The 26077-nt window shown below is 43.7% G+C and overlaps 1 protein-coding gene across 3 annotated transcripts in view; it reads left to right on the top strand.

The window, feature by feature from the left end:
- Positions 1-26077, top strand: part of dachd (dachshund d) — a 328728-nt gene that overhangs the window by 174859 nt on the left and 127792 nt on the right. For all 3 annotated transcript variants that reach the window (XM_065026501.1, XM_065026526.1, XM_065026482.1), the window contains exon 3: positions 14264-14416. In XM_065026501.1, the coding sequence (XP_064882573.1) occupies positions 14264-14416 (153 nt within the window). The remainder of the gene's footprint in view (positions 1-14263; positions 14417-26077) is intronic.

Raw genomic sequence — 26077 nt, 5'->3', positions numbered from 1 at the left:
TCATCACATTCCCAGTGTGTCAGAAGTTTACATACACTCAATTAGTATTTGGTAGCATTGCCTTTAAATTGTTTAACTTGGAGAGTTAAAGAGAGGGATATCTTCAACCACCAACTTACCATCCTGAGACAATGCCGAGTATAGCCCACGAAGATCTCCGCCACGGCACAACCCAAGGGGGGGGGGTACATCAAGACGACGTCAGTGACTCAACCCACTCAAGTGACGCATCCTAGGGACGGCATGCAAGAGCACCAGTAAGCCAGTGACTCAGCCCCTGTAATAGAGTTAGAGACAGAGCATTCCAGTGGAGAGAGGGGAACCGGCCAGGCAGAGACAGCAAGGGCGGAGTCAGGTTTGTAGGCAGGTAACTGAGTCTCACTTTTTCAGTTCTGAAAATTTTCCATAGGATTGAGGTCAGGGCTTTGTGATGGCCACTCCAATACCTTGACTTTGTTGTCCTTAAGCCATTTTGTGTCCAACATATCCCAGAGAGGTTAAGCCATTTTGCCACAACTTTGGAGTTGGAGTCATTGTCCATTTGGAAGACCCGTTTGCGACCATGCTTTAACTTCCTGACTGATGTCTTGAGATGTTGCTTCAATATATCCACATAATTTTCCTACCTCATGATGCCATCTCTTTTGTGAAGTGCACCAGTCCCTCCTGCAGCTAAGCACCCCCACAGCATGATGCTGCCACCCCAGTGCTTCACAGTTGGGATGGTGTTCTTCGGCTTGCAAGCCTCCCCCTTTTTCCTCCAACCATAACGACGGTCATTATGACCAAACAGTTCTATTTCTGTTTCATCAGACCAGAGGACATTTCTCCAAGAAGTACGATCTTTGTCCCCGTGTGCATTTGCAAACCGTAGTCTGGCTTTTTTTATGCTAGTTTTGGAGCAGTGGCTTCTTCCTTGCTGAGCAGCCTTTCAGGTTATGTCGATATAATACTCGTTTTACTGTGAATATAGATACTTTTGTACCTGTTTCCTTCAGCATCTTCACAAGGTCCTTTGCTGTTGTTTTGGGATTGATTTTCACCAAACAGTTCTATTTTTGTTTCATAAAACCAGAGGACATTTCTCCAAAAAGTTGCAAACCATAGCTTTTTTATGGCAGTTTTGGAGCAGTGGCTTCTTCCTTGCTGAGTGTCTTTACAGGATTCGTTACAGGATTCGTCTTACTGTGGATATAGATACTTTTGTGCCTGTTTCCTCCAGCATCTTCACAAGGCCCTTTGCTGTTGTTCTGGGATTGATTTGCACTTTTCACACCAAAGTACGTTCATCTCTAGGAGACACGCGTCTCCTTCCTAAGCGGTATGACGGCTGTGTGGTCCCATGGTGTTTATATTTGGGTACTATTGTTTGTACAGAGTAAAGTGGTACCTTCAGGCGTTTGGAAATTGCTCCTAACCGACTTGCCAAGACTATAGTTTGTTAACAACAAATTTGTGGAGTGGTTGTAAAACGACTCCAACCTACTGTAAGTGTATGTAAACTTCCGACTTCAACTGTAAATATTAGCTACAGACCATTTCCTTTATAAACTGTTTCCTTCATACAACCGTTTTCCTTTACCCTTTTGGTCTCATGGACCTAGGTTGCACCCTTTTCATCTCAGTGATATCGGCATCATCGAATATGGAAAACTGTACTCAAGTCCTGTTTTGTTAACTGTATCCGGATTTAGATACAGGGTATTTAAATAAATAATGCTCTCATAGATTTTGTTTCACCCTGGCCCTTTACGTAGGTGAAATTTGTTGATGAGCCTTTGTTCTTTCTGTATAACACTGTTTCTATTGCAAAATATATTGCAAATTCCTAAATTAGCTGTGTGACCATAGTACCCTCCAAGTTCACCAACCTGTTAGGGCTACTAGTTCCCCTTTGGGAACTCACCCCACCCCCCCTGAGCTGTAATGTGGCGCAGGGAACGCAAGAAATAATCCTAAAAATATTTAACCTCCACAGAATCGCTTGAAAAATGGCTCAAATGAAAGATAAAGAAGTTATTTATCTACCCAGCAAGTCAGATTTCTAAAATGTTTTACGGCGAAAACATAGCACATATTTATGTCCAACCACCACTGCATACATACTTCATTAGCTTAGCCAAGTAGGAAAAAATATGCAATCAACAAACGCAGGATTAAAAGAAAAATAATTTCACTAACCTTTTGAAATCTTCATCAGATGACAGTAATATAACATGTTACACAGTACATTCATTTTTTTTCAATAATATGCAATATATATCCATAAATATCTGTTTACAATTATGCATCGTTCAAAAAATGCTACTCCAATGTCAGGAGAAATAAATAGCTCCGGCAGATAACGTCAGCAAACAAGGAATACACATCATAAACTTTGACTAAATATGCATGTTTTACATATGTATGGCAAGATAAACTTCTTTTAAATGCAATTGCTATATTACAATTATTTTTAACGTTACATTTGGCGTTTACTAGGCTATAATAGAGAGTCGGCGCTCTCAGTTAGCATGCTGACTCCTCTATCATGGAGTCGGCAGAAACCCAAAATGAAGACGTAAATATTCCCTTACCATGGCTGTTCTTGCTTCAGAAGACGTGGAAGGGTTAATACTCACCAAGTTAGCGTTCAGTTTGCAAGTCTGTGTCTTTCCGTTCTCAAACTAGACACTTTTCGGTCGAAATGTATGCAAATTTCAAGTGGCTGCGCACCAAAACGTCGAAAGTATACATTATATTTCGAGTAAACTTATCAAACTATGTTTATAATTAAGCCTCTACAGCAATCTAAGGTCTACAGCAATCGTGAGGGCGAACAGATTAGCACACGTTGTTCAGTCTGTCCTGGGAGAAAGAGAGAGAAATCTTCAGTCTCCCATTGGTGAATTTTTTTTTGTGCGTCACCGGGACGTTTGGTCACGCTGAACGTCTCGTGAGCACGTGATTCTCGCAGTTACAGGCCTCATCGAAAGCAGGCTTCACGCTGAAGACATAGAACGTGTTTCCATGGTTATAGCTCTTTGGGAAGTGTGTAAACAATGACGTCAAAGTGAGGGCAACTTTTCCCATTACAAGAGAGACTTTGGGAGAATGCATGCCCTGAGAGTTCTGCTTTAGCTAGAGACAAAATTTAAACGGTTTTATAAGCTTTAGAGTGTTTCCTATTCGATAACAATTTTTAATTGCATATATTAGCAACTTTTGACAAAAATTTATCATGGTTTATATGGGTGCCGAATTCCTCCAGAAGGGGCAGTATTCAGGGATAGCCCTAACTTAAGCTCGGGGCCCTGGGTCTGGACCCCAACCTGTGCAACTGGGTCCTGGACTTGGAGAAGGTAGGAAACAACAGCTCCACTTTGCTGATCCTCAACACAGGGGCCCCACAAGGGTGCGTGCTCAGCCCCCTCCTGTACTCCCTGTTCACCTATGACTGTGTGGCCACACACACCTCCAACTCAATCATCAAGTTTGCAGACGCCACAACAGTTGTAGGTCTGACTACCAACAGTGACAAGACAGCCTACAGGGAGGAGGTGAGAGCCCTGTCAGATTGGTGCCTTGAAAATAACCTCTCCCTCAATGTCAACAAAACAAAGGAGCTGATTGTGGACTTCAGAAAACAGCAAAGGCAGCACGTGTCTATCCACATCGACGGAACCGCAGTGGAGAAGGTGGAAGCTTCAAGTTCCTCGGCGTTCACATCACTGACAAACTGAAATGGTCCACCCACACAGACAGTGTGGTGAAGAAGGTGCAACAGTGCCTCTTCAACCTCAGAAGGCTGAAGAAATGTGGCTTGGCCCCTAAGACCCTCACAAACTTTTACAGATGCACAATCAAGAGCATCCTGTCAGGATGTATCACCGCCTGGTACGGCAACTGCACCAACCACAACCGCAGGGCTCTCCAGAGGGTGGTGTTGTCTGCCCAGCACATCACCGGGGGCACACTGCCTGCCCTCCAGGACACCTACAGCACCCGATGTCATAGGAAGGCCAAAAAGATAATCAAGGACATCAACCACCCGAGCCACGGCCTGTTCACCCCGCTATCATCCAGAAGGCGAGGTCAGTACAGGTACATCAAAGCTGGGACATAGAGACTGAAAAACAGCTTCTATCTCAAGGCCATCAGACTGTTAACTTCTTGCGGCTGAAATCCCGCTAACGGGATCGATATGACAACAGCCAGTGAAAGTGCAGGGCACCAAATTCAAACAACATAATTCTCATAATTAAAATTCCTCAAATTTACAAGTATTTTACACCATTTTAAAGATAAACTTGTTGTTAATCCCACCACAGTGTCCAATTTCAAAAAGGCTTTACAGCGAAAGCACACCAACAACCAGGGTTGTTCTCTTGATAAGTACGTGAATTAGACAATTTTCCTGTTCTGCTCAGCATTCAAAATGTAACGAGTACTTTTGGGTGTCAGGGAAAACGTAAGGAGTAAAAAGTACATTATTTTCTTTAGGAATGTAGTAAAAGTTATAATAATAGGTATCACATTAATAGTAAAGTAAAGTACAGATACCCCTTAAGTAATACTTAAGTATTTTTACTTAAGTACTTTACACCACTGGTAAGGTCCCTTAGTCGAGTAGTGAATTTCAAACACAGATTCAACCACAAAGACCAGGGAGGTTTTCCAATGCCTCACAAAGAAAGGCACCTATTGGTAGATGGGTCAAAACAAAAGCAGGCACTGAATATCCCTTTGAGCATGGTGAAGTTATTCATCACACTTTGGATGGTGTATCAGTACACCCAGTCACTACAAAGATACAGGAGTCCTTCCTAACTCAGTTACCGGAGAGGAAGGAAACCGCTCAGGGAATTCACCACGAGGCCAATGGTGACTTGAAAACAGTTACAAAGTTTAATGGCTGTGATAGGAGAAACATGAGGATGGATCAACAACATTGTAGTTACTCCACAATACTAACCTAAATGACAACGTGAAAAAAAGGAAGCCTGTACAGAATCAAAATACACTTTGCCATTATGGCGTGTTGTGTGTATCAGTATAATCCATTTACAATTCAAGCTCTAACACACTCCTTCCGCTGTCTCCTACTGCTCTTAAACGCTAGTAAAACCAAATGCATGCTTTTCAACCATGCCCGACTAGCATCACCACCCTGGATGGTTCCGACCTAGAATATGTGGACATCTATAAGTACCTAGGTGTCTGGCTAGACTGTAAACTCTCCTTCCAGACTCATATCATGGTCTCTTCCAAGATGGCGTAGCAGTCGGACGTGTGTTTTGTCTTGTCCCGTCCTGTATAGTGTAAATATAGTTTTTTTCCTCGTTTTTTTTTCTGTATATATTTCGTACATATTTGAATCTCACTTTCCAACTACAGGCTGAATATACTCTCCTGCAACCCGCATCCCCCAATGTGGTACGGGTCTGCTTTTTCTATACTTTAGAATCTGAACCCTCATCAGAAGCTAGCCTGCTAACTAGCTACTAGCTAGCCACTGCTAGCGGTCTTCAACGCTAACTAGGACACCAGCGCGACATCTACCCAAAGCATATCAGACTGCTTTTTCTCTACCACATCTCCGGATTCCTACCGCAAGGTCTGAACCTTTATACCGGATCATCGTAAATAGCTAGCTGCAATCCGAGTGGCTACTCCTGGCTAACGTCTCTGTCCCAGAGCAAGCACCAGTTAGCCTGGAGCTAGCCTCGAGCTAAGCCCATCTCCCGACTTGCTGAAGAGGTCCAAAAATACCTAATTTGCCAATTGGCCTGGACCCTCTACTGACCCTCTACTGCCGACACGGAGCCCCGCCGATCCATCACGACTGGTCCGCCGACATAATCGTCCGAGGGGTTTCAACAGGCTTTTCCGCTGCGACATCGCCAAAGATCCATCTGCTGGCCAAGGCCCGCGAGCTTTCTGAATCGCTGTATCTCCAGCTCACCGCATGAAGAGGAATAAACAGACTCACCCCATCGCGACGTCCCCCAAAGGTTAACTCTCTAGCCCTCGCTATCTCCCTGCTTGCTAATTCGGCCTGCTAACGGCTAGCTTGTCAAGCTCCGGTCCGCTAACTGCTACCTTGTCTAGCTCGGGCCTACGAACTGTTAGCTTGTTGGCACAGGCCTGCTAACCGTCTGAACCACCGCGTCCCAATCACTCTCTGACCCCATTTACTTTCTATCTCTTTTTGATTTTTAATTTGTTTATACCTTCCGGAAACCTGCCTCACCCAATGTGATACGGAATCGCTGTTACTTTTACTCTTATTTTTATTTTTATGACACACTCAAGAACCTCCAGACGCTAACCAGCTAACTAGCTACAAGCTAGTTAGTCATTGTTAGTTTAAAAAAAAAAAAACCTGGATAACACTCGCCAGCCCAGCCCCCCTGCCCATCCACCGCTGCCCCCTGGACACTGATCTCTTGGCTACATAGCTGACGCACGCTGGACTGTCCATTAATCACGGTACTCCTTTCTGCTTGTTTGTCTTACCTGTCGGCCCCGTTGCCTAGTCAACGCCATTTTACCTGCTGTTTGTTGTGCTAGCGGATTAGCCTCGCCTACTGTTTTTAGCTAGCTTTCCAAATTCAACACCTGTGATTACTGTATGCCTCGCTGTATGTCTCTCTCAGATGTCAATATGCCTTGTATACTGTTGTTCAGGTTAGTTATAATTGTTTTAGTTCACAATGGAGCCCCTAGACCCACTCTGCATACCCCTGTTACCTCCTTTGTCCCACCTCCCACACATGCAGTGACCTCACCCATTACAACCAGCATGTCCAGAGATACAACCTGTCTCATCATCACCCAGTGCCTGGGCTTACCTCCGCTGTACCCGCATCCCACCATACCCCTGTCTGCGCATTATGCCCTGAATATATTCTACCATGCCCAGAAACCTGCTCCTCTTATCCTCTGCCCCCAACGCTCTAGGCGACCAGTTTTGATAGCCTTTAGCCGCACCCTCATACTACTCCTTCTCTGTTCCGCGGGTGATGTGGAGGTAAACCCAGGCCCTGCATGTCCCCAGGTACCCTCATTTGTTGACTTCCGTGATCGAAAAAGCCTTGGTTTTATGCATGTCAACATCAGAAGCCTCCTCCCTAAGTTTGTTTTACTCACTGCTTTAGCACACTCTGCTAACCCTGATGTCCTTGCCGTGTCTGAATCCTGGCTCATGAAGGCCACCAAAAATTCAGAGATTTCCATACCCAATTATAACATCTTCCGTCAAGATAGAACTACCAAAGGGGGCGGAGTTGCAGTCTACTGCAGAGATAGCCTGCAAAGTAATGTCATACTTTCCAGGTCCATACCCAAACAGTTCGAACTACTAATTTTGAAAATTACCCTCTCCAGAAATAAGTCTCTCACTGTTGCCGCCTGCTACCGACCACCCTCAGCTCCCAGCTGTGCCCTGGACACCATTTGTGAATTGATCGCCCCCATCTAGCTTCAGAGTTTGTTCTGTTAGGTGACCTAAACTGGGATATGCTTAACACCCCGGCAGTCCTACAATGTAAGCTAGATGCCCTCAATCTCACTCAAATCATCAAGGAACCCACCAGGTACAACCCTAACTCTGTAAACAAGGGCACCCTCATAGACGTCATCCTGACCAACTGGCCCTCCAAATACACCTCCGCTGTCTTCAACCAGGATCTCAGCGATCACTGCCTCATTGCCTGTATCCGCCACGGAGCCGCAGTCAAACGACCACCCCTCATCACTGTCAAACGCTCCCTAAAACACTTCTGTGAGCAGGCCTTTTTAATCGACCTGGCCCGGGTATCCTGGAAGGACATTGACCTCATCCCGTCAGTTGAGGATGCCTGGTCATTCTTTAAAAGTAACTTCCTCACAATTTTAGATAAGCATGCTCCGTTCAAAAAATGCAGAACCAAGAACAGATACAGCCCTTGGTTCACTCCAGACCTGACTGCCCTCGACCAGCACAAAAACATCCTGTGGCGGACTGCAATAGCATCGAATAGCCCCGTGATATGCAACTGTTCAGGGAAGTCAGGAACCAATACACGCAGTCAGTCAGGAAAGCTAAGGCCAGCTTCTTCAGGCAGAAGTTTGCATCCTGTAGCTCCAACTCCAAAAGTTCTGGGACACTGTGAAGTCCATGGAGAACAAGAGCACCTCCTCCCAGCTGCCCACTGCACTGAGGCTAGGTAACACGGTCTCCACCGATAAATCCACGATTATCGAAAGCTTCAATAAGCACTTCTCAACGGCTGGTCATGCCTTCCGCCTGGCTTCCAACCTCGGCCAACAGCTCCGCCCCCGCAGCTCCTCGCCCAAGCCCTCCAGGTTCTCCTTTACCCAAATCCAGATAGCAGACGTTCTGAAAGAGCTGCAAAACCTAGACCCGTACAAATCAGCTGGGCTTGACAATCTGGACCCTCTATTTCTGAAACTATCTGCCGCCATTGTCGCAACCCCTATTACCAGCCTGTTCAACCTCTCTTTCATATCGTCTGAGATCCCCAAGGATTGAAAGCTGCCGCAGTCATCCCCCTCTTCAAAGGCGGAGACACCCTGGACCCAAACTGCTATAGACCTATATCCATCCTGCCCTGCCTATCTAAGGTCTTCGAAAGCCAAGTCAACAAACAGGTCACTGACCATCTCGAATCCCACCGTACCTTCTCCGCTGTGCAATCTGGTTTCCGAGCCGGTCACGGGTGCACCTCAGCCACGCTCAAGGTACTAAACGATATCATAACCGCCATCGATAAAAGACAGTACTGTGCAGCCGTCTTCATCGACCTCGCCAAGGCTTTCGACTCTGTCAATCACCATATTCTTATCGGCAGACTCAATAGCCTCGGTTTCTCGGATGACTGCCTTGCCTGGTTCACCAATTACTTTGCAGACAGAGTTCAGTGTGTCAAATCGGAGGGCATGCTGTCCGGTCCTCTGGCAGTCTCTATGGGGTGCCACAGGGTTCAATTCTCGGGCCGACTCTTTTCTCTGTATATATCAATGATGTTGCTCTTGCTGCAGGCGATTCCCTGATCCACCTCTACGCAGACGACACCATTCTATATACTTTCGGCCCGTCATTGGACACTGTGCTATCTAACCTCCAAACGAGCTTCAATGCCATACAGCACTCCTTCCGTGGCCTCCAACTGCTCTTAAACGCGAGTAAAACCAAATGCATGCTTTTCAACAGATCGCTGCCTGCACCCGCATGCCCGACTAGCATCACCACCCTGGATGGTTCCGACCTTGAATATGTGGACATCTATAAGTACCTAGGTGTCTGGCTAGACTGCAAACTCTCCTTCCAGACTCACATCAAACATCTCCAATCGAAAATCAAGAGTCGGCTTTCTATTCCGCAACAAAGCCTCCTTCACTCACGCCGCCAAGCTTACCCTAGTAAAACTGACTATCCTACCGATCCTCGATTTCGGCGATGTCATCTACAAAAGCACCTTATACCACCCACCACTGCGACTTGTATGCTCTAGTCGGCTGGCCCTCGCTACATATTCGTCGCCAGACCCACTGGCTCCAGGTCATCTACAAGTCCATGCTAGGTAAAGCTCCGCCTTATCTCAGTTCACTGGTCACGATGGCAACACCCATCCGTAGCACACGCTCCAGCAGGTGTATCTCACTGATCATCCCTAAAGCCAACACCTCATTTGGCCGCCTTTCGTTCCAGTACTCTGCTGCCTGTGACTGGAACGAACTGCAAAAATCGCTGAAGTTGGAGACTTTTATCTCCCTCACCAACTTCAAACATCAGCTATCCGAGCAGCTAACCGATCGCTGCAGCTGTACATAGTCTATTGGTAAATAGCCCACCCATTTTCACCTACCTCATTCCCATACTGTTTTTATACTGTTTTTTATTTATTTATTTATTTACTTTTCTGCTCTTTTGCACACCAATATCTCTACATGTACATGACCATCTGATCATTTATCACCCCAGTGTTAATCTGCAAAATTGTATTATTCGCCTACCTCCTCATGCCTTTTGCACACATTGTATATAGACTGCCCATTTTTTTTTTCTACTGTGTTATTGACTTGTTAATTGTTTACTCCATGTGTAACTCTGTGTTGTCTGTTCACACTGCTGTGCTTTATCTTGGCCAGGTCGCAGTTGCAAATGAGAACTTGTTCTCAACTAGCCTACCTGGTTAAATAAAGGTGAAATAAAAATAAAAAAATAAAAATCTCCAATCCAAAATCAAATCTAGAGTCGGTTTTCTATTTCGCAACAAAGCCTCCTTCACTCACGCCGCCAAACGTACCCTAGTAAAACTGACTATCCTAACGATCCTCGACTTCGGCGATGTCATCTACAAAATAGCTTCCAATACTCTACTCAGCAAACTAGATGCAGTTTACTAAAGCACCTTATACCACCCACCACTGCGACCTGTATGCTCTAGTCGGCTGGCCCTCGCTACATATTCGTCGCCAGACCCACTGGCTCCAGGTCATCTACAAGTCCATGCTAGGTAAAGCTCCGCCTTATCTCAATTCACTGGTCACGATGGCAACACCCACCCGTAGCACGCGCTCCAGCAGGTGTATCTCACTGATCATCCCTAAAGCCAACACCTCATTTGGCCGCCTTTCCTTCCAGTTCTCTGCTGCCTGTGGCTGGAACGAATTGCAAAAATCGCTGAAGTTGGAGACTTTTATTTCCCTCACCAACTTTAAACATCTGCTATCTGAGCAGCTAACCAATCGCTGCAGCTGTACATAGTCCATCTGTAAATAACCCACCCAATTCACCTACCTCATCCCCATACTGTTTTTATTTATTTTATTTTCTGCTCTTTTGCACACCAATATCTCTACCTGCACATGACCATCTGATCATTCATCACTCCAGTGTTAATCTGCTAAATTGTAATTATTCGCTCCTATGGCCTATTTATTGCCTACCTCCTCATGCCTTTTGCACACACTGTATATAGACTCCTTTTTTTTCTACTGTGTTATTGACTTGTTTATTGTTTACTCCATGTGTAACTCTGTGTTGTTGTCTGTTCACACTGCTATGTTTTATCTTGGCCAGGTCGCAGTTGTAAATGAGAACTTGTTCTCAACTAGCCTACCTGGTTAAATAAAGGTGAAATAAAATACTAAAAAACAACAACAAAATGAGGAATAAGTGATAAGGGATATGAATACTTTCTGAAGGCACTGTACACACACACACACATACACACACTTCCACGCACATACAACAACCCCCCGCCCATAAACAGAAATAATGGCATGCCATTGCATGTATGTTTTCCTGAATTCATCTGTTCCTATCAAAGCACACAGTGACGTCAATACAGTGTTAGTTGGGAGAGAGAGAGCCAGCAACATGTTCATAGCAATCACATGTACAAAACAACATCTCGTCTACATGTTAACCTGCTGCAAAGCTATTTCACGTCATAAGATGTCATGTTTACCAGCCAGTGGGGGAACAGGCTGCGTAGAGTTACATAGTAACGTTGTGATGTTGTCAGCAGCATGAACATCTATTTCACGTCATAAGATGTCATGTTTACCAGCCAGTAGGGGAACAGGCTGCGTAGAGTTACATAGTAACGTTGTGATGTTGTCAGCAGCATGAACATCTATTTCACGTCATAAGATGTCATGTTTACCAGCCAGTAGGGGAACAGGCTGCGTAGAGTTACATAGTAACGTTGTGATGTTGTCAGCAGCATGAACATCTATTTCACGTCATAAGATGTCATGTTTACCAGCCAGTGGGGGAACAGGCTGCGTAGAGTTACATAGTAATGTTGTGATGTTGTCAGCAGCATGAACATCTATTTCACGTCATAAGATGTCATGTTTACCAGCCAGTGGGGGAACAGGATGCGTAGAGTTACATAGTAACGTTGTGATGTTGTCAGCAGCATGAACATCTATTTCACGTCATAAGATGTCATGTTTACCAGCCAGTAGGGGAACAGGCTGCGTAGAGTTACATAGTAACGTTGTGATGTTGTCAGCAGCATGAACATCTATTTCACGTCATAAGATGTCATGTTTACCAGCCAGTGGGGGAACAGGCTGCGTAGAGTTACATAGTAATGTTGTGATGTTGTCAGCAGCATGAACATCTATTTCACGTCATAAGATGTCATGTTTACCAGCCAGTGGGGGAACAGGCTGCGTAGAGTTACATAGTAACGTTGTGATGTTGTCAGCAGCATGAACATCTATTTCACGTCATAAGATGTCATGTTTACCAGCCAGTAGGGGAACAGGCTGCGTAGAGTTACATAGTAACGTTGTGATGTTGTCAGCAGCATGAACATCTATTTCACGTCATAAGATGTCATGTTTACCAGCCAGTGGGGGAACAGGCTGCGTAGAGTTACATAGTAACGTTGTGATGTTGTCAGCAGCATGAACATCTATTTCACGTCATAAGATGTCATGTTTACCAGCCAGTGGGGAACAGGCTGCGTAGAGTTACATAGTAACGTTGTGATGTTGTCAGCAGCATGAACATCTATTTCACGTCATAAGATGTCATGTTTACCAGCCAGTGGGGGAACAGGCTGCGTAGAGTTACATAGTAACGTTGTGATGTTGTCAGCAGCATGAACATCTATTTCACGTCATAAGATGTCATGTTTACCAGCCAGTAGGGGAACAGGCTGCGTAGAGTTACATAGTAACGTTGTGATGTTGTCAGCAGCATGAACATCTATTTCACGTCATAAGATGTCAGGTTTACCAGCCAGTGGGGGAACAGGCTGCGTAGAGTTACATAGTAACGTTGTGATGTTGTCAGCAGCATGAACATCTATTTCACGTCATAAGATGTCATGTTTACCAGCCAGTGGGGGAACAGGCTGCGTAGAGTTACATAGTAATGTTGTGATGTTGTCAGCAGCATGAACATCTATTTCACGTCATAAGATGTCATGTTTACCAGCCAGTGGGGGAACAGGCTGCGTAGAGTTACATAGTAACGTTGTGATGTTGTCAGCAGCATGAACATCTATTTCACGTCATAAGATGTCATGTTTACCAGCCAGTAGGGGAACAGGCTGCGTAGAGTTACATAGTAACGTTGTGATGTTGTCAGCAGCATGAACATCTATTTCACGTCATAAGATGTCAGGTTTACCAGCCAGTGGGGGAACAGGCTGCGTAGAGTTACATAGTAACGTTGTGATGTTGTCAGCAGCATGAAAAGCTCCTCTCATAGAACATGGGACTGGTATTTTGTGTTTCGGGATATTTGTCATGTTTGTGATCATTGTAAATGACCATTGTAGCTGGAAACGGCATATTTTTAATGGAATGTCTACACAGGCGTACAGAGGCCCATTATCAGCAACCATCATTCCTGTGTTCCAATGGCACGTTGTGTTAGCTAATCCAAGTTTATCATTTTAAAATGCTAATTGATCATTAGAAAACCCTTTTGCAATTATGTTAGCACAGCTGAAAACTGTTATCCTGATTAAAGAATCAATAAAACGGGCCTTCTTTAGACTAGTTGAGTATCTGAAGCCTCAGCATTTGTGGCTTTCAGCTACAATAGTCATTTACAACATTAACTATGTCTACACTGTATTTCTGATCAATTTGATGTTGTTTTAATGGACAAAAAATGTGCTTTTCTTTCAAAAACAAGGACATTTCTAAGTGTGTAGTTGTATTCTTGATGTATATTCTGTACATATTCAGTATGTAATATGCTGTATGTATGCATGAATGGTTCTCTTATCTCTTTGACGTTCCGACAACACATATAGAAGGTCAACACATATAGAAGGTCTATAGAAGGTTATATTTGTATGATGCCCTTTCTTTTGATGCGTACATATTTCGTGATACTGTAGGATACAGACAGAAGAGTAACAAGAAGTGTGTGACAGCATGGCAGTGGGACTGGGGTACACAGGTGTATATGTGCTGTAGGAAGATGCTCTAACCTCTAGACCAGGAATAGGCAACTAGATTCAGCCATGGTCCAAGTGGATGGTCGGGCCCTCGAACATGATTATAATCATTTGTACACAGCAAATTGCCCGAACACTTTATGATAAAGTTCCATAATAAATGTATGTTTGTAAATGCTTGTTGTTCATTATGTGTGAATAATTCCTAAGATCATTCACACGATGTTTAATATAAAACCTTTTTAAAAAGATGCCGCCGCCCCTTGTTCTAGACCAACGAAGTATAGCATTCTAAGTGTGTATCTAACTGTGTCCTGTTCTCTCTGGTGCGGGGTGTCCAGGGCTGACAGCAGCGGCGGCGGCAGCTGCCAACGCGGCCATCGCCGAGGCCATGAAGGTGAAGAAGATCAAGCTGGAGGTGATGAGCAGCTACCACAGCAACGCCAACCAGCATGGGGCCGATGGCGAGAACGGAGATCTCAGCTCCAGCGTGGGTGAGTCAGTCAGTGTGACCTTCATACACACAGATGCAAGCGCACATGAACACTCACACAAAGACATGCATCCAGATATCAATGCAGGTATGAATACATATGCAGACACACACACACACACACACCACACACAGAGAGACACACACACACACAGGGACAGACACACACACACACACACACACACAGACACACACACACACAGAGACAGACAGACACACACACAAACACACCACACACAGAGAGAGACACACACACACACATACACACACACACACAGAGACACACACACACAGAGACAGACAGACAGACACACACACACACACACACACACACACACACACACACACAGAGAGACACACACACAGAGACAGACACACACACACACACACACACACACTCACACAAAGACATGCATCCAGATATCAATGCAGGTATGAATACATATGCAGACGCACAGACACAGACACACACACACACACACACATACACACACCACACACAGAGACACACACACGCATAAGCAAAGCGAGGATCAGAGTTTGCAGATCTCAGCTACATACAGCTCGTGTTGAAACAATGCTGTACATTCGCCACTCCAAGAATCAATGCACCCCGTACAGTAGCTGTCAAGCTAAGGTTCTGGATTCCCAACATAACTATTCTTGCAAGTGTGGAGCCCAATATAGGTAGTTCAGAGAATGCAGGTCCAGTTGAAACATCTACAAACTATTTTTGTTTTCCTTTTATTTATTTATTTGTACAATTGTTGTGCATTTGAATATAGAGCTAAGCACATTCTCTACGTCTTTGTAATGCCATGGTACATTCTGTCTCCACTGCACTGTAAAATCCAATCGAAAAACAACATAGAGATTGTTAAATACTACATTTAATCCATAAACACTGTATCCCAAAGCTATTAGCCATTAACTCAGTCTCTAATTTATTTAATTTAATCATTGCTTTTTCAATATGTGCCATTTCAATTAATTATTAGCCCAGAAATACAGACAGATTTAGCTAATATTGCCACCGAGCCACTTAGTGTACTGTGGAAAATGATAATATAGTGTTGAATTATTATGAGCCCATTACAAATGATGGGATCCATGTAATCCCTAAAGCTTTGATTCGCTAAATAGGGTTTTCTATTCACTTACTCTTGCTAAGTGTCTCGATTCATGAATATTTCGACAGAAGTAGTACTAAGAAGTACTAAGCAGTATGAACAAAGAAGCACAATTCTTTAAAAAAAATGTCGTACGGTTTTATTTGATCTTTTTTTTAAACAATACAAAACATACACATACAAATGACAACATCATACAAACATCAATTACATCACACCTACCCAGACTCACTAGTCCACCCCCCCCCCCCATCTCCAGTGCCCACATCACTTTCCACTACATGGCCTGAAACTTCACCATTTTGCTTCTCTCCGTAGCCCACGCAGTTTCAATATTGAAATCATATTTCCCAATGTGTTAATAATGGCTGATTGATATCCAGGTTTTTACTATACATGTTTTCAAGATGAGTGATGAGAAGAGAATTGTCCAGTCCACTGGGTAACTCACTATGTCTCTCCTATGTCATGTCTTGAAATATGCAGAATGATGGATTTAAAATAAGTTGACATTATAATACTTCTGACACCCAACGTTCTAGCTCCGCCCCCAACGACTTCCAGACTTTATAGCGTTCCCTGAAAGCACGGATTATTGAGTCATTATTTGTGTTACACTTATGACTTGACTCTGCCGTTGTGCTGTAGAATTTGTGAATTGTGTCTCCTGTATAATACATTCTATACGTTAGCTTATACTGGGTTAAGCATCACTTTTAATTAACTGTCATTTCGTTAGTGATGTCCCTCCATCTACATTGGTCAGTCCAAAATGACGTATTCATTCTGCCATGGAAATAAATGTATTTCCGTTCAGCAAATTATTTACGGTTTCTATGCCTTTAGTTTTCCATCTGGACCAATTTATCAGTGAATTGTGAAACGCTATCCAAGGATTGTTCCATGGGGTTATGCTATAAGGGAGTGATATTGTGAAACGCTATCCAAGGATTGTTCCATGGGGTTATGCTATAAGGGAGTGATATTGTGAAACGCTATCCAAGGATTGTTCCATGGGGTTATGCTATAAGGGAGTGATATTGTGAAACGCTATCCAAGGATTGTTCCATGGGGTTATGCTATAAGGGAGTGATATTGTGAAACGCTATCCAAGGATTGTTCCATGGGGTTATGCTATAAGGGAGTGATATTGTGAAACGCTATCCAAGGATTGTTCCATGGGGTTATGCTATAAGGGAGTGATATTGTGAAACGCTATCCAAGGATTGTTCCATGGGGTTATGCTATAAGGGAGTGATATTGTGAAACGCTATCCAAGGATTGTTCCATGGGGTTATGCTATAAGGGAGTGATATTGTGAAACGCTATCCAAGGATTGTTCCATGGGGTTATGCTATAAGGGAGTGATATTGGTTCTTGTAGAATCCGTTTCATTTTCTTCCGGTTTGTTATAGTGTTTTTAACTATGAAGTTGTTGATGTTCTTAGCTTTATCCTGTGAAAATAGACACGTAAAAAGATTCTGGGGATGAGCATCTTCAGTTTGTAACCATTGTTCCTCTTTAGTGCATTTAACTACATGTCATAGGTAAAAGCCTTGGGTAGCGAGTTTTTGCAATTCCAGGTCTGGAAGGTTAAAACCACCCTCAGAAATGTCAAATGTCTGTTATGGTGACTGAGTATACTTTTTTTAAAGAATTATTATTATTATTATTTTTTTTTCACCTTTATTTAACCAGGTAGGCAAGTTGAGAACGCTGCGACCTGGCCAAGATCAAAGCAGTTCGACACATACAACGACACAGAGTTACACATGTAAAACAAACATACAGTCAATAATACAGTAAAAAAAAAACAAGTCTATATACAATGTGAGCAAATTAGGTTAAAGGCAAAAAAGGCCATGGTGGCAAAGTAAATACAATATAGCAAGTAAAACACTGGAATGGTAGTTTTGCAATGGAAGAATGTGCAAAGTAGAAATAAAAATAATGGGGTGCAAAGGAGCAAAATAAATAAATAAATTAAATACAGTTGGGAAAGAGGTAGTTGTTTGGGCTAAATTATAGGTGGGCTATGTACAGGTGCAGTAATCTGTAAGATGCTCTGACAGTTGGTGCTTAAAGCTAGTGAGGGAGATAAGTGTTTCCAATTTAAGAGGGTTAGTTCGTTCCAGTCATTGGCAGCAGAGAACTGGAAGGAGAGGCGGCCAAAGAAAGAATTGGTTTTGGGGGTGACTAGAGAGATATACCTGCTGGAGCGTGTGCTACAGGTGGGAGATGCTATGGTGACCAGCGAGCTGAGATAAGGGGGACTTTTACCTAGCAGGGTCTTTAGATGACATGGAGCCAGTGGGTTTGGCTTTAGGTCGCAATGGTGGGTAGTATATGGGGCTTTGGTGACAAAACGGATAGCACTGTGATAGACTGCATCCAATTTGTTGAGTAGGGTATTGGAGGCTATTTTGTAAATGACATCGCCAAAGTCGAGCATTGGTAGGATGGTCAATTTACAAGGGTATGTTTGGCAGCATGTGTGAAGGATGCTTTGTTGCGAAATAGGAAGCCAATTCTAGATTTAACTTTGGATTGGAGATGTTTGATATGGGTCTGGAAGGAGAGTTTACAGTCTAACCAGACACCTAAGTATTTGTAGTTGTCCACGTATTCTAAGTCAGAGCCGTCCAGAGTAGTGATGTTGGACAGGCGGGTAGGTGCAGGTAGCGATCGGTTGAAGAGCATGCATTTAGTTTTACTTGTATTTAAGAGCAATTGGAGGCCACGGAAGGAGAGTTGTATGGCATTGAAGCTTGCCTGGAGGGTTGTTAACACAGTGTCCAAAGACGGGCCGGAAGTATACAGAATGGTGTCGTCTTAGAGGTGGATCAGAGACTCACCAGCAGCAAGAGCGACCTCATTGATGTATACAGAGAAGAGAGTCGGTCCAAGAATTGAACCCTGTGGCACCCCATAGAGACTGCCAGAGGTCCGGACAGCAGACCCTCCGATTTGACACACTGAACTCTATCAGAGAAGTAGTTGGTGAACCAGGCGAGGCAATCATTTGAGAAACCAAGGCTGTCGAGTCTGCCGATGAGGATGTGGTGGTTGACAGAGTCGAAAGCCTTGGCCAGATCAATGAATACGGCTGCACAGTAATGTTTCTTATCGATGGCGGTTAAGATATCGTTTAGGACCTTGAGCGTGGCTGAGGTGCACCCATGACCAGCTCTGAAACCAGATTGCATAGCAGAGAAGGTATGGTGAGATTCGAAATGGTGTAATCTGTTTGTTGACTTGGCTTTCGAAGACCTTAGAAAGGCATGGTAGGATAGATATAGGTCTGTAGCAGTTTGGGTCAAGAGTGTCCCCCTTTGAAGAGGGGGATGACCGCAGCTGCTTTCAATCTTTGGGAATCTCAGATGACACGAAAGAGAGGTTGAACAGGCTAGTAATAGGGGTGGCAACAATTTCGGCAGATAATTTTAGAAAGAAAGGGTCCAGATTGTCTAGCCCGGCTGATTTGTAGGGGTCCAGATTTTTCAGCTCTTTCAGAACTTCAGCTGAATGGATTTGGAGAAGGAGAAATGGGGAAGGCTTGGGCGAGTTGCTGTTGGGGGTGCAGTGCTGTTGACCGGGGTAGGAGTTGCCAGGTGGAAAGCATGGCCAGCCGTTTATTGAAATTCTCAATTATGGTGGATTTATCAGTGGTGACAGTGTTTCCTATCTTCAGTGCAGTGGGCAGCTGGGAGGAGGTGTTCTTATTCTCCATGGACTTTACAGTGTCCCAGAACTTTTTGAGTTAGTGTTGCAGGAAGCAAATTTCTGCTTGAAAAAGCTAGCCTTGGCTTTTCTAACTGCCTGTGTATAACGGTTTCTAGCTTCCCTGAACAGCTGCATATCACGGGGCTGTTCGATGCTAATGCAGAACGCCATAGGATGTTTTTGTGTTGGTTAAGGGCAGTCAGGTCTGTGGAGAACCAAGGGCTATATCTGTTCCTGGTTCTAATTTTCTTGAATGGGGCATGTTTATTTAAGATTGTTAGGAAGGCATTTTAAAAAAATATCCAGGCATCCTCTACTGACGGGATGAGATCAATATCCTGTCTTCGATTAGAAAGGCCTGCTCGCTGAAGTGTTTCAGGGAGCGTTTTACAGTGATGAGTGGAGGTCGTTTGACCGCTGACCCATTACGGATGCAGGCAATGAGGCAGTGATCGCTGAGATCTTGGTTGAAGACAGCAGAGGTGTATTTAGAGGGAAGTTGGTTAGGATGATATCTATGAGGGTGCCCGTGTTTAAGGCTTTGGGGGGGTACCTGGTAGGTTCATTGATAATTTGTGTGAGATTGAGGGCATCAAGTTTAGATTGTAGGATGGCTGGGGTGTTAAGCATGTTCCAGTTTAGGTCGCCTAGCAGCACGAGCTCTGAAGATAGATGGGGGGCAATCAGTTCACATATGGTGTCCAGAGCACAGCTGGGGGCAGAGGGTGGTCTATAGCAGGCGGCAACGGTGAGAGACTTGTTTTTAGAGAGGTGGATTTTTAAAAGTAGAAGTTCAAATTGTTTGGGTACAGACCTGGATAGTAGGACAGAACTCTGCAGGCTATCTTTGCAGTAGATTGCAACACCGCCCCCTTTGGCAGTTCTATCTTGTCTGAAAATGTTGTAGTTTGGAATTAAAATTTCTGAATTTTTGGTGGTCTTCCTAAGCCAGGATTCAGACACAGCTAGAACATCCGGGTTGGCAGAGTGTGCTAAAGCAGTGAAAAGAACAAACTTAGGGAGGAGGCTTCTAATGTTAACATGCATGAAACCAAGGCTATTACGGTTACAGAAGTCATCAAAAGAGAGCTCCTGGGGAATAGGAGTGGAGCTAGGCACTGCAGGGCCTGGATTCACCTCTACATCGCCAGAGGAACATAGGAGGAGAAGAATAAGGGTACGGCTAAAAGCAATAAGAATTGGTCGTCTAGAACGTCTGGAACAGAGAGTAAAAGGAGGTTTCTGGGGCGATAAAATAGCATCAAGGTATAATGTACAGACAAAGGTATGGTAGGATGTGAATACAGTGGAGGTAAACCTAGGTATTGAGTGATGAAGAGAGAGATATTGTCTCTAGAAACATCATTGAAACCAGGAGATGTCATTGCATGTGTGGGTGGTGGAACTAATAAGTTGGATAAGGTATAGTGAGCAGGACTAGAGGCTCTACAGTGAAATAAGCCAATAAACACTAACCAGAACAGCAATGGACAAGACATATTGACATTAAGGAGAGGCATCCTTAGTCGAGTGATCAAAAGGGTCCAGGGAGTGGAGAGGTTGGTTTGGGGGTCACGGCGATTTAGACAGCTAGCCAGGACATCGGTAGCAAGCTAGCATAGGATGGAGGTCTGTTGTTAGCCACCTCTTGCGTTCCGTCAGTAGATTAGTGGAGTTCCGTGTTGTAGAGGGATTAGTCCAAATCACACAACAACAAAAATAAAAACAATAGATATAGTTATAGAGGCCCAAGAAGAAACGTAATAATAATAAAAATAAATAAATTGTCCGATTGTCTATTCTGAGAGCAGCCGGTAAGACAGCTAACGGTTAGCAGGCCGCAGATGGGCATTCAGGTAACGTTGACGGAGGAGCCAGCCGGATCTCCTTCGGGTAGATAACGTCGGCAGTCCAGTTGTGAAGGCCCGGTGGGGCTCCGCGTAGGCAGTAAACGGGTCCGGATAGGTGACTGCAGCCCAGGAGTGATTGACGGAGCTCAGGAGTGATTGAGCTGGCTAGCTCGGAGTAATTGATGTTTGCTCCGAATTGTGAAAGCAGATAGACACACGGATAGCAGCCAGCTAGCTGTGAGATCCGGGAGTGAATGTCCAGAGAGCAGTTGAAATCCAGGGACATGGAGAGAAAAATCGGTCGGTATGTTCCGTTCCGAGCCGCGCTGCGCCGTACAAAACTGGCGATAGATTTTCGAGTTAAAGGATAGCTGATGACCACAAACCGTGGTTAGCTGAATACTAACGAGTTGCCAGTAAAGAAGCTAACTAGCTTCTGATTAGCTTCTGGCTAGCTTCTGGCTAGCTTCTTGGAGTTTCTGGCTAGCTTCTGGCTAGCTTCTTGGAGGATTGCAGATTTGATTGCAGATTTGAGGTAAATAATACGTATTTATACATATCAATTGGTGAGGCAGGTTGCAGGAGAGTGTATTGAAGATGAGTTGATGGAAAATAAAAATAAAATGTATGTGAAAAAAGTTGTAAATATATATATATACACGACACGACAAGACGAGGACAAAAGACGTCTGAACTGCTATGCCATCTCGGGCATGCCAGAATGTCTTCGGTGGGGTATTGGTATTACCCAGAATACATGTAGAAACATTGGGAGCCATGCTGTTCTGAAGAGGTTTATTCTACCTGTAAGACTTATTGGGAAGATTGTTCCATTTCATTAGATCTGCTTTCATGTCGTTGAAATGGGATACAGTTGTCTTTATATATGTGTGTGTTTGTTGTCACTTATTGAGTATCCTAAATATTTGTTGTGGTCTACTTAAAGGATTGCTGATCTGCTTTCGTACTTTTTGAGAAGCACAATGCATAAGCTCTGTGGTCATCAATCGAAGAGAATAGACAATATGAGAAAACAAGGCCATGCGGTTACCAAAATCAAGACAAATGTGAATAAGAGCTAATAAGAATGACAATGGAGTTAATAAGAAACTGGGTTATCTTTTTACAGTATAAACTGAAACCTTGAGCACATTGCCTGCCAGCCACACATAAGATCCTTGAAGAATCATCATTCTGTTGAAGGGAGCAGTGGTGTGTGTGCGCGTGTACATATCTGTGTTTATGTGTGTGTGTGTGTGTGTGTGTGTGTGTGTGTGTGTGTGTGTGTGTGTGTGTGTGTGTGTGTGTGTGTGTGTGTGTGTGTGTGTGTGTGTGTGTGTGTGTGTGCGCGTGTACATGTCTGTGTTTATGTGTGTGTGTGTGTGTGTATGTGCATGTGTACATGTCTGTGTTTATTTGTGTGTGTGTGTGTGTGTGTGTGTGTGTGTGTGCGTGTGTACATGTCTGTGTTTATTTGTGTGTGTGTGTGTGTGTGTGTGTGTGTGTGTGTGTGTGTGTGTGTGTGTGTGTGTGTGTGTGTATGTGCATGTGTACATGTCTGTGTTTATGTGTGTGTGTGTGTATGTGCGTGTGTACATGTCTGTGTTTATTTGTATGTGTGTGTGTGTATGTGCATGTGTACATGTCTGTGTTTATTTGTGTGTGTGTGTGTGTGTGTGTGTGTGTGTATGTGCATGTGTACATGTCTGTGTTTATTTGTGTGTGTGTGTGTGTGTGTGTGTGTGTGTGCGCGTGTACATGTCTGTGTTTATGTGTGTGTGTGTGTGTATGTGCATGTGTACATGTCTGTGTTTATTTGTGTGTGTGTGTGTGTGTGTGTGTGTGCGTGTGTACATGTCTGTGTTTATTTGTGTGTATGTGCGCATGTACATGTCTGTGTTTATTTGTGTGTGTGTGCATGAGTGTGGATCCGCATGCATATGTGTGTGTTGGTGTGGATACGCGGACCACGGCATTAGCTCCCTGAGTGAAATATATGGCGGGGATGCCTCTCGGCCCCATCCACAATCAATTGGATTATTTTCCTTTAATATTTACTCACAGCGATGAGATGCTTGTGTGCATGGTGATGAACAGTCTGCCACTGGCATTTGAAGGTGACCTGTCACTGTGTATGGACAAATCTCTCGCTCGCGGAAATGTAGAAAATAAATCATTAGGGGCTAGGCAGGGAGACAGACATTCTCTCTCTCTCTACCTATTTCTCTCTTTCTATACCCGTCTCCCTCTCTCTCTTTCTCTCCTTCTTCCCCCTCTCGCTTACTCTCCCCGGATTTAAATCGCTCTCAGATTTATGATTTGAATGAATGCTTTGTTTCGTTAAAGCAATGGCTTGCTGAGAAAAATGATGTTTGGTACTGAAGCCATCCTGATATTGATTACTGGGTGTTGCAGAAATGTCTTGTTTATTTCGGCCAGTCTTGTGTGACAGGGTGTCCAGCCGAAGTCATCTTAATCAGTGGTTCTCAATCCTCTCCTAGGGGACCCCTAGCCATTCCTGGTGTTTGATCTATTCCACAGCTAGTACACTCAATTCAACTGGTCAACTCATTATGTGAATCAGGTGAGCTAGTTGAGGGCTATAACATCATTGTGAAACGTCTGGGGGTCCCTAAGGACAGAGTTTGAGAACCATTGATCTTGATAATCAGCAGGATATATATGGCCCTAGTAAAGTCTCTTTAGATGGGCCACAGAGAGAGAAATTCATATTTAACCAACATTTATGAAAGGAACACAACATTCCTTTAATGTTATGGCCTACAGTAGTACAGTATAGCCTGTTCAGATGGACTGTGGAGAGAGAGCATGTTTAAAAAGGGAAAGAAACATTCCTTTAATGTTATGGCCTACAGTAGTACAGTATAGCCTGTTCAGATGGACTGTGGAGAGAGAGCATGTTTAAAAAGGGAAAGCAACATTCCTTACAGTATAGCCTGTTCCTTCAACATTATGTACAGTTAGTATACTGTGGAGAGAGAGCATGTTTCTTCCAGATGGGCAGTATAGCATGTTCAGATGGAAAGAGAGCATGTTTAAAAAGGGAAAGAAAACATTTAAGCAATGTTTGGAGAGAGAGCATGTTTAAAAGAAAGAAAGCCAAAGTTTCTTCAACATTTAAAAGGAAAAAGCAACATTCCATCTATGTTTAAATTGGTAGTTGTACATAAAGGTTTGTTTGAATAGACCAGGAAGGGTCAGCTATGATCAAATCAAATTTCTCCTCAGATACTTACCTGGTTAAATTAACCTGTCAAGGGATCTATTTTACTGAAAGGAAACGTATGGCGTTAATTAGTCATGTTTGAGAAGGGATCTATTTTACTGTATTGCATTTTAAAAAAGTAACGTATTCCACTGTAGCATTAATATGGCGCCAGAGAACAAAGCTGACGTTTTACGTATTCCTAACCAATTGTGCTTTTTTGTTCGTTTCTTTGCCTTTTTTTAGTTTTTTTTTTGCTTATTTTGTACATAATGTTGCTCTTACCGTCCTTATGGTCCGAAAATAATCTTTGGAAAATAAAATTGATGACCTACTGCGAAAGATTAAACTACCAACGGGACATTCAAAACTGTTGTATCTTTTGCTTCACGGAGTCGTGGCTAAACGACCACATTATCAACATAACAGCTGGCTGGTTATACGCTGTATTGGCAGGATAGTACAGAGGCATCTGGTAAGACAAGGGGCGGCTAACTATGTATTTTTGTAAATAAAGGCTGGTGCACAATATCTAAGGAAGTCTCGAGGTTTTGCTCACCTGAGGTAGAGTATCTCATGATAAGCTGTGGACCACACTATATACCTAGATAGTTTTCATCTGTATTTTTCGTAGCTGTCTACATACCACCAAAGACAGATGCTGGCACTAAGACTGCACTGAATGAGCTGTATTCTGCCATAAGCAAACAGGAAAAAGCCCACCCAGAGGTGGAGCTCGTTTTGGCCGAGAACTTTAATACAGGGAAACTTAAATCCATTTGACCAAATTTCTGTCAGCATGTTAAATGTGCAACCAGAGGGGAAAAAAACTCTGGACCACCTTTACTCCACACACAGAGACATATACAAAGCTATTCCTCACCCTCAAATTTGGCAAATCTGACCATAATCATATCCTCCACATACCTGCTTACAAGCAAAAACTAAAGCAGGAAGCGCCAATGACTAGATCTAGTCGACTGGCCCTCGCTACATATTCGTCGCCAGACCCACTGGCTCCAGGTCATCTACAAGTCTATGCTAGGTAAAGCTCCGCCTTATCTCAGTTCACTGGTCACGATGGCAACACCCACCCGTAGAACGCGCTCCAGCAGGTGTATCTCACTGATCATCCCTAAAGCCAACACCTCATTTGGCCGCCTTTCCTTCCAGTTCTCTGCTGCTTGTGACTGGAACGAATTGCAAAATCGTTGAAGTTGGAGACTTTTATCTCCCTCACCAACTTTAAACATCTGCTATCTGAGCAGCCACCCGATCGCTGCCGATCGCTGCAGCTGTACATAGTCCAATTTACCTACCTCATGCCCATACTGTTTTTATTTATTTACTTTTCTGCTCTTTTGCACACCAGTATCTCTACCTGCACATGACCATCTGATCATTTATCACTCCAGTGTTAATCTGCTAAAATTTTAATTATTCGCCTGCCTCCTCATGCCTTTTGCACACAATGTATATAGACTCCTTTTTTAATTTTTAAAATTTTGTTCTACTGTGTTATTGACTTGTTTATTGTTTACTCCATGTGTAACTCTGTGTTGTTGTCTGTTCACACTGCTATGCTTTATCTTAGCCAGGTCGCAGTTGTAAATGAGAACTAGTTCTCAACTAGCCTACCTGGTTAAATAAAGATGAAATAAATAAATAAATAAAAGTCACTGGCTTCATCGATAAGTGCATCGATGATGTCGTCCCCACATTGACTGTACGT

The sequence above is a fragment of the Oncorhynchus nerka genome, linkage group LG1 (genome assembly GCF_034236695.1).
Source record: "Oncorhynchus nerka isolate Pitt River linkage group LG1, Oner_Uvic_2.0, whole genome shotgun sequence".
Lineage (NCBI taxonomy): Eukaryota > Metazoa > Chordata > Actinopteri > Salmoniformes > Salmonidae > Oncorhynchus > Oncorhynchus nerka.
This window is presented reverse-complemented; position numbering and strand designations above follow the sequence as displayed.